We start from the raw sequence: 10,280 nt of genomic DNA on the forward strand, positions 1-10,280 counted from the left end.
CTGTTTGTTTTAAGTTTGATGTTGCTCCTTACTTTCGGTTGAAAAAACTTGTGTTTTTTTTTAATTTAATTTGTGACCGTGCAGAAGAATTTAGCAAGCTCAATTGAGTAAGTCAGTAGCCTTGGACACCAGCTATTACATCATCTCGAAGCCAATAGTATGAATGATATTTGTCTATGAACACACAAATGGTAATAAATGAAAAAAGTCATCTGTCTTACTAGTTGTTTTCGCACGAAAAGTGCAGGCGACAGTTCATTCACATATAATCTTTGCGAGATAAACCTACAAGCTTTCGTTTGTGTGAACGTTCGTTAGTTCCGTACTATTCTTGGTACAAGAAGATAACAAATGAGGAAGTCGTTCAACTTAAAACAAACTTTATTAATTCACAATTTCATAGTTGTATACAATCTTCAAAAAAAAATAGCATAGTAAAAAGCATAAAGTAAATAGAAAAGGCAAAAATAATGGGAGACTAAGAGTTAAACGAGTATTACGCAGCTAATCAAGAAAAAGATATTAAATAAGTCCGGTACTATAATAACTAAAAATGACTAAAAAAAACCTATTTTTGGTGTGAGGTACTATAGTGCATACTAAAGGAAAATAAGCCTCAAAACTTCATCCACTGCATACTGTAACTAGGAAGCCATACAACTTTCAAAGAATTCTGCCATAATCACTACAGATGTGTTGTAACTTTTTAGTCGCGAGCACTAAACCAATATTTCCATTAGATTCAATCCACAATTACAAAACAAACAGCATATAGGCTCACCTGAAATTGGCAGCTGAATATTTGCTTTCATCATAACACCCATTGCAAAACCTTTGTGCTACCTGAAATAGGCTTCACATTATCGTTGCAGCAGTATCTTCTCCAACCTAGTAAAGAGCAAACTCTAACCCACAGCAACCGTAGTATTTTAAAAGCACTTCAGTTTATTACGAAAACAGATTTAATAGCAATTACAAAAAAATATGGAAGTCAAGGACTCAATAGACCTAAACCTTTAATACTCTCAAAATCTTCTTATCTCAATTAAGAAGGTATTGCACAACTGAACCTGAATAAATTTTGCTATTTTAAAACACTATTGCGTGACAAATATTTATCCCTAACAGTTTCTTTAATGGAAATTGTAAAAATACATTCAACGTTAAAACCGACTACGGACCGTGGTTCGCTCTTTGCAACTTTGCAGCTTCTGCTTTAACCCTGACAAAAAAAAAAGAAAAAAAAACCTGATTTGGCAATACTAATCAAAAGTGTTTCATTAAATATAAAATAAAAACAGTTTCATTAAAATACCGGTAATCCGAAAATTTGATTTGCTGAAATATGAATTTAATGTCAAAAATGGCATCATGGTCCTTGGATAAAATACTTGTTAAGGAGTACTTGTTCAACACAAAAAGAAAAGAAAGAACAGATTTTACGGGTATTATGATTAGATAAATTCGTGCCATAAAAATGTATGAGCCACCTCGTATATAAACACCAACCAAGCTATTTGCGCACCCTTAGCTAGAACACAGAGACCAGTTACATCTTATTTGGATCATCCAAGCTAAGTGCTGCTGTCTTCATGTCACCAGCATGGGTGCCGTATGGATCCCTCACTTAACTTATCTTATACATCGAAGTCGTTACGCTAAAGATGTTCCCAGTAAACTCCCTTTTTTCAAAAATTGAAACTGAATAATGCTCCAGGATTGATATAATCTACTATACAAGACGATTTCCGCTGAAAAGGCAGATTTTTGAAAGATACTGAGGATTATCAGAGTAACTAAGAAGCATATAAAATTCGATTGTCAAAATGAAAATTTTCGAACAGAAAATATTACAAACGCACAATCCAAGACCTCCAAACAAAGAAAATCAACAATCCAACTTATAAACTCACAATCTTGAATGTCAGTTGAACAATAATCCATATTATGAAAATGCAGTTCGGTTCGACAATGGGAAAGTCCGGTTGGCAGTCGTCGATTCAAAAACTAAAGTCTTCCAAAATAAAATCAGAATAGTTAAAAGTTAATCACAACTGTCGCTAGAAAGAGTTTTTTTAATGCAGATGGGTGCTGAGAGGCCAAATTTTGCAATCCAAATTATCATTTTGCAATCTTGGTTAATGGTACTGCCATCTAAATGTTTAGGAATCCAGAATACTTAGCACAGTTTTTACTTTGTCTAGGACTTCAACTAATTGGCTAAGAAACTTAGTATTTTTACAAGGACATTCCATTAAAAGAAGTTTTCATATTTACTTTATAAGAATTAAAAATAAAAGGGAATTAAAAAAAGAAAATACAAGTTGTAAATTGCCATAGAATTCTGCTAAAAATAAGGAATACCACCCCTGCATGACATTACACATTTAAGTATTTATAAATTTAAGTAATTATTTATTACGCAGTTATTCATTGAATAATTTTTTATTAAATAAAGTTGTAATAAATGCATTTTGTTCTAAATAGGGTAGCTTAGTTCAATGTCCATTAAATTACTTGTTACACATAAAAAGGGAAGTAATGAAAAATTGTTGGGACTTGGAGCCTTTATATCCGGTTAATGAGCTATTCCAGCAGCTTTGTTTGCAATTTCAGGAGTGTCCATTAGCAGCTTCTACCAGAGTACCCAGTGGTCGAGAAAGCGTTATAATAATGCTTGGCAGAATTGGCGGGCTTTATCGACAAGGACTAGAATGCGCTCTACCAGAGCGCGACTCTACAAGCGTAGCATTAACATTGGACTCTATTGTCGTAATGAAACAATAGCATTGAGTCGCTTAAATGCAAAATACTAGCTCTCTTTTTATGCTGTACCTTTAAGCGTTCGGAAAGAATGATACGTGAAATACTGTCTAAAAAAAGAGAAAAAGATGAGGAATTCAATGATAAAGGTTTCATAAAAGATCTTAATGTTAATCCTAGCATAAATGAACAAATACGATGCGGCAATTCAGAAGAAAAACTAATCCAACTTTAGAGCTGATTTGAGACCTTGCACCATAGTATTTGATTCTTAGATTTTTTACTTTCAAATAAAATTGAGAAGGACATTGGAATTATTACCGTATTATGTTTGTGATAGTGTTTTAATATTAATGAAATGACTGATTGATAGAATATCCTTCAATCATAAAAAACACATTTTGGCCGCTGAATTTTTAAAGTACTCTGTTTATAAACGATCTCCCGGCGCAAATACACAAACCTATTCAGCAAAATTCTAATTTTTTTTTTTTAATCTGGTGATTGGTACGCTACAGCGAGATCAGTAATTTGTATGTTTACTACTTGCCCCAGTCGTTTCTTTTGTACAGTTAATTTAATTGATACCTAACAACTCAGTTGCTATTGCAACAGAACACTTACCGAATACAATTACACATTTTCTCAGGTTATCACGATTTCGTTTGTTAAAAAAAATACAGTTTAATGTTGAACAGAAATAGCTAACATGGGGTCTTTTATTATACAATTCTATAAAAACTAACTCCTCAAAGTTTTTTTCTTTTTAGAACTTTTGGTTAAGTGAATGGACAAATCTGTATTGGCATAACAACACCTCTTTTTAAATCGAAAATCATTTTCAGCGTCAGATATAATTAAGAGTGCGTCCGAGCATTCTTTATGCTATTATTCGCTTAATGTTAACTTCCCCAGATGCAGTACGTAAATTTCACAATTGTCCCTTTTTGTCTCCAGATATAATTTTTTAAATGTCCATTTTTGAAAATATTATGTTTTCGTTTATATATGACGTTACTCATTCTCAGTTATCCTGCATTCTACAGGGTTAGCAAGAATAACTATTTCGAAAACTAACGCAGATCGTTTCAAAAAGTAATCCTACTAGCCTTTGACGTCATTTACGTCTCGTCAATTGCTAATGATAAGTAATCAGACAAGTAACAATGGAGTATCCGAAGACACATTCATTTAATTTCATACCACCTTGGATCCACAAAGTAGAGTTTTCACACAAAAACAAACAGTTTTTTAGTTATATTCAAGAATTTATTATAGACTGAAAGAAAAAAGTTCATTTCACAAGAAGTTATTCAACTTGCAAGTAGTTAGAGGGTCTCTTTTTATCTATTACAAAAACTTTGATACTGCTCGGGTTATATTGTTAGCTCTTTTGCTAAGGCCACTGACTGTTCTGATTTCAACGGTTGTGCTGCATGACTGGTGACTAGGCCGTTGCAAATAAAAGCTAAACCAAAAAAGAGCGTAGTTGTGGGAACTTCAGAGGAACAACAGGAAATTACAGAAAAATTGAAAAACAGATTAGTCACCTATCTTTCTATATTCATTTTAATGAGTATGAATTATTAGGCTGTAAAATATTTCAACAGTCCAGTGGGAAATTGCTGACAGCGCATAAGACAGAAAAGTAAGAGAGATGGATGAAAGAAAGCATGTCCCTTCCACAAAACTAGTAATACATTTTGCTACATTAACAATGGGTCATGTGCGAGCCATTTTGCTTCAGAAAAAAAGCGCACACATATATAATCACGTCAATGTATGATAAAGAGTCAGATTGAAATGATAAACAGTTATACAAATCGACAATAACAATTACACAGGGGTGTCAAAACGCTTTTCAGGTTCAGCTGCCATGGAACTCAAATCTTCCAAAGACGCCAAACGAAGAGAGTCAGTGTCAAGTCGTACTGGTGATGAAACTAAAGTTAAATTTGAGCCTTGTTTCTCATATGAGGACACTTCAAGCAGATTTTGACTATTGCTGGGAGATTCAACAAGAGAAACCCCTTCTTCAGCAAACATTATACTGTCATGACTCGTACTTTTTCCTAGAATAGAAAAAATGAGCTTGTCTTCTTGTTCAAAATAGTGGCACCACTTGACATGGCATTACCTTTACGTCACAAATTTGGTTACTGTTTCCCACTTTTCAACTTATAAAACTTAAACGAAAACGGTGCCTAGAGGTTTTGGTTTTAAAGACGAAGCCTAGATAAGTCAATAATTAAAACTGGAAACCAAAATAAGGGAGGACACAGAACGTATAAACAAGGAAGGTGATATAACACAAGAAAGAAGAAAACAGTAAAAAAAAAAACAACAACAGTAGAATGACAAGTCTGTAGCCTTAATCCATGCGAATTTGGTCTTGATAGAAACCAGAGATATCTATAATCAGATATCTTGGTAATGATATAACTTGAGACTAGATAGATTTCCCGGCTGAGCTAATACCTATCAATTCAGCAAATTTGGAGCAGTTTCACAACAGCAAAATTTAACATGGTACTTTATTGTATCCCTCAATGAACTTTTCTAATCTCCTAATGGAAATATTCAGTCTTTTGGCTGCTGAGCTCTACAAAATGGCTATATACTTCATTGTGGATTCAGTTACCAGTTTGCAGAAAATTTATAAAAGTAATTTCTGTACAACCTAGTAACTTATACGTCTAGTTTGAATAATATCTAAATATAAATGAATATCTTTTCAATTTGGACGACTGAACAAGAGCGGAGTCTTCGAGCTCCACATGGGAGCCAACATTTGCTCAAATAATTCAACGAACACTTGCTAATTCAATTCAAACTTACTGTCAGCTAACCATTAACTCTTATAATTCTTCTGCACACTATGACATCTGTAGTTTCCATTTACTTTTTTAATCTCTGAGCTTTGACGACTCTAAACCACCACTCAATTCAACACCGTCTTCACTTGGCTGTAGAGGTAATAATCCCCGCTTTCTGTATTACTTAGCATTATAACTTCCAAAACAGTGAATAAAACAAAACAAACACAACAAAAACATCGATTTTCATACCCTAATAGATATCGATTAGAAACCTTCGTTAGGGGGGAAGAAACCTTCGTTAGGGGGGGGGGACATCCCATACCCCAAAAATATGCAAGTGACATTTTTTTAAACTACTACCACCAGTTGAAAATCACGGCAGATCCAAACCACATGAGGCTAACAAAGCTACACACGCTCCTCCTCCATCCTAATCTACTCAAAACCTCCCTCTTTACACCCTCTCAAAAAGTACCAGTTCCTTTAAATCTTTCCTTACGACATCTTCCATCTCCATACGAGGACAAATCTGCTTTTTGTTTGGCCGTAGATGGTTGGCTGACAAGGACTACCTTTGACAATCTATCATTCTTCATTCGAAATCCGCATCCGAGGCATCTACACCTTTCTTTCATTATAACCCTAGAAAGCAAGATAAAACCATACTGGTAAAAACATGGTCAGTAAGACGTATACCCAGAACAATCCGTAGGCAATGTCTCTGAACACCACAAGCAAATCCTCCTGAAATCTTTCAGAGCTCCGGGGCTTCAGAAACATATTTGATCGCTGTCGTTACTATAGTTTCCAATGAAAATTTGCTTCACAAACTTCAATGCCCTTCAGAACCAATTCTTCAGAACCTTTTTTTAACTGTGAAACTCACCCAGGGCTTGGCTATCTACTTTTAACATCTTCACTGCATCCACCGTCTTTACTGAAACCACTACCTAGGTAAGTAAAGCTGTACTCTTGATCGATCTTCTCGTTATCCAACATCACCTTCACTTCACTTATTGCTAGTCTTAGCGACTTAGTCTCCTGAATATTAATTTTCAAACCTATTCTTGCACCCTGAACTCTCAAAACATCCAAAATTCCTTCATTTTGATAGCATTTTCATCTAGGATGCTTAAATCATTACCATAATCTAAGCCTAGGAAAGTTTTACTTTCCCAATTGGTTCTGTGTTCTCTTATTGCCTTTGCTTTGCTCCTTAGGACAACCTCTGATCTAATACGAAACTAGCTACTAACATCATTTCCTACCATTTCTAATTAACCCATTTTCTACCCAGCAATGTTATTCTCGTACACAGCACTAACCACATAATGCATTCATCTGGTATACCATACATGGAGGACTTTCTCTAAAGCATTTCTATAATCATTTCTGTTTTCTTTTCCTATATCAAACTTACCTAGGCCAGGATACCAACTATACCCATTTCTACCAGCCTGGGCATTAAACTCCCCTAATCAAATACAATATTTTGCCAGGGATCCTATCAATTTGTTCCTGTAGCTGTAAGTAAAATTCATCTGAGTCACTACTATCTGCATCAGTCAGTTCTACAGGGGCATATACTAATACCACTGATACTCTGCACTTTTCACTGGCAGCGCAATAGCGCTGCCTAAGTAAAGAGCGATGTGAGTATAATGTATTAATTTTTGGTCTTAGACCAGGACACTTCGCATCGAAGAACTTGTGGTAGAAACTTCAAAAAGGGCCAATTCAGTTGGAAATTGAAACGGCTAGAGCCCTTTCTAATAGTCGAAAGTGATTGGAGGGCAAATAAACCCCCTCCCACGACGCCCACTATTCCCTCAAAAAACCCCAATCAAAATTTTTAGATCGCCATTTTGTTCAACATATTTGAAAGGTCCGGAAATTATGGCTTTGAGGATGACAACCCCCCCCCCCGCAGTCCTCAGAGCAAGGATTGCAAGTTTTGCCCCTGGGGGCAAATAAGGTTTACAAAGAAAGGGTGAGAAGGCTCATTGAATTGGTAATTAGAAGTTTCAGTGCCTCTTCTAAGATTCAGAGTGATCGGAGGGTGGATATCCCCCAAAACCTCGTGTAACAATTTTATTCTTATAGAAATTTGTGTAGTAGAATTTTCAAAAAAGGCCAAGTCGATTCCGAATTGAAGGGGTCGTGCCCCTTTTAATAGTCGAAAGTGGTTGGAGGGCAACTAGCCACCCTCCCACACCCATCTTTTCCCAAAACACACCCAATCAAAGTTTTGAGGTAGCCATATTAATCAACATAGTTAAAAGGTCCGGAATTAAGTCTTTAAGGATGACAACCTCCCCACAGCCCTCAGGGTAAGGGTTGTAAGTTATGCCCCAGGGGCTTTTAAGGTGTTTTATAGAAAGGGTGGTCGTATAAACTGCGGAGGGGGCTCATTGGATTAGAAATCACATGTTCCAGTTCCTTTTTTAAGAGTCGAAGTGATCGGGGACAGCCGCCCCCTCCCTCTACGTCGTATTTTCCATAAATGTATACGATAAACATTTTGAGATAGCCATTTGTTCAAAAATTGTCCAAGATCATATCATAAGGCCTTTGGGGTGGACGGAATCCCCCAGAGTCCAGGAGGTAAGGGTTGTAAGTTATGCCTCAAGGGCAAATCATGTTTTTATTAAAGGAGTGGTCGTGTGACCTTTAGAAGAGGCTCATTTAATTTTAAATATATAGTTCTAGTTCCCTTTAAGAGTCAAATATGACGAAGAGTAGCTAGCCCCCCTCCCTGACATCCTTTTTTCTCAAAACACGTTCAATTGAAACTATGAGATAGCCATTTTGTTACCATTAGTCCAAAAATCATATAGCAATGTCTTTAGGGTGGACACAATCCCCCAGAGCACATAGGCAAGGGTTGTAAGTTATACCCCGGGTCATATAAGGTTTTTCGGGACCGGGTGGTCATATAAGCTTTGGATCAGATGCAGCTCATTTGATTGGAGGTCGGAAGTTTTAGTGTCCTTTTTAATACTCAAAAATGGATGGAGGGCAATCAGCCCCCCCCCCCCCCCCCCAAGCCTATCATTCGCCAGAATATATTCAATCAAAATTTGAAGAAATCTATTTTGTTCAGCCTTTTTGAAAGGTCCAGTAATTATGTCTTTGGGGATGTCAACTTCTCCACCGTCCTGAGGACAAGGGCTGTAAGCTAGGCAATTCCTTCATTGTTTACACACAGTATATGTTATTGAGAAAGGTAAGCATGTTTGAACTTTACATTCCAAGAAGACGAAGGGCATTCAGGAGAGCCTTTCAAAGAACGTTTTGAACTAAATCAAAACACGCTGTGTGCATAAAGATTGTCAAAAGGGTGTAACACTGTGATAACTGAGGATATTATTTTGGAAAATTCAGGAAATGATAAGGGATATGATAAAAAAAAGGTAATATTCACATGCTACCAATAAACTACAAATACCGCTACTGCGAATACCAGACTTATCTATTAACAGTTTTGAGGCGAAATCCGAGCCCAATCAAAAGACACTCTGTGCAAGCAAATTGTCAAAATAGCGTATCTCAAGAACTGATTGTGTATTAAGTTGGAACTTTCAGAGAATGCTTAAAGGGGAAGATCATCTCACCAAAAGGCAATATGTGCACACTACCACTGAAACTGCTGTTACTGCTGAACCAACCAAAAGACAATATTTTCATCTTAATACTACTGCTTCTACTGATACTATTACTGCTGTTACTATCATTACTACTTTTATTTCTTCTACTGCCACTAAAGCTTAGGCTAGTACAATTAATTCTACTGCTAATACTACTTCTACTGCTATTAAGGTTAAGGATATTAAGGAGAAAAATTTGGGATATACAGTAACTAAATGGAACTGACTCAAAACAAATTATGCCCACACAGGTTGTCAAGCGGACGTATCAGAAATACTTCAAGAACGGTTGATGGTATTAAGCTGAGACTGTGCAATCTAAGGTGAAGCTTGTAAGGAATATTTAGGCGGATATTGGACTAAACCAAAACAAATTATGAGCGTGTGGACTTTCAAAAAGGTGACACAGCAATATCTGAAGAACAAATTATATTAATAAGTCAGACCTTTAAGAATAAGTTTTGGGGGATTGTGAAGTAGCCAGAAGGCACTATGTGTATATTCTTAGTACTACCAGTACAGTTACTATAACTAATGACACTAAGGGTATTAAGGTGAAACTTTTAGGGAAAGTTTAGGAGGAGTTTAGGTTGGACAAAAAAAATATGTGCATGCAGGTTTTCAAAGGGCATACAAGCAATATCACAGAACTTAATGTTTTATATAAGGTCAGTCGAACCAGCCCTTAACACTATCCTTAGACGATTCCTTTGGGAAACAATTAAGAAGTCTTCGTCAGCCTGTCAAAGCGTGTTAGAAAATTGAGAGGAAATAGTCAATCTGGACTTGTCCCAGTTAAGCTAGGAATGGGGCATCGATATGATCAGGAAAGAGTTGAAGAGTTTTAGGCAGATCATGACAAAGGTACTGGAAACGATGTAGAAAGTTTTTTGGCACTTTGGAAGTGAAGGAAAAATGATTTTGCGAGAAAAACTTAAGAAACAGTACTAAAAAGATTAAAGATAATAAGACCATAGGTGCTGATAGTGTGGTAAATGAGTTCTTTTTAGTACATTGGTTGTAAAGTTAGGGATAAATTATTGAAGATTAT

At 36.0% G+C, this 10,280-nt stretch overlaps 1 protein-coding gene across 4 annotated transcripts in view; it reads right to left on the reverse strand.

Annotated features, from left to right (window-relative positions):
- Nucleotides 1-927: 927 nt before the first annotated feature.
- The window catches only part of LOC136039927 (uncharacterized), a 125,033-nt gene continuing 115,680 nt past the window's right edge, over nucleotides 928-10,280 (reverse strand). For 3 of the 4 annotated variants that reach the window (XM_065723913.1, XM_065723915.1, XM_065723912.1), the window contains one exon: nucleotides 928-4,835. In XM_065723913.1, the coding sequence (XP_065579985.1) occupies nucleotides 4,600-4,835 (236 nt within the window). In that variant the 3' untranslated portion in view covers nucleotides 928-4,599. The remainder of the gene's footprint in view (nucleotides 4,836-10,280) is intronic. The other variant, XM_065723914.1, reaches the window with a different exon arrangement.

Source organism: Artemia franciscana, chromosome 20, assembly GCF_032884065.1.
Source record: "Artemia franciscana chromosome 20, ASM3288406v1, whole genome shotgun sequence".
Taxonomy (NCBI): domain Eukaryota; kingdom Metazoa; phylum Arthropoda; class Branchiopoda; order Anostraca; family Artemiidae; genus Artemia; species Artemia franciscana.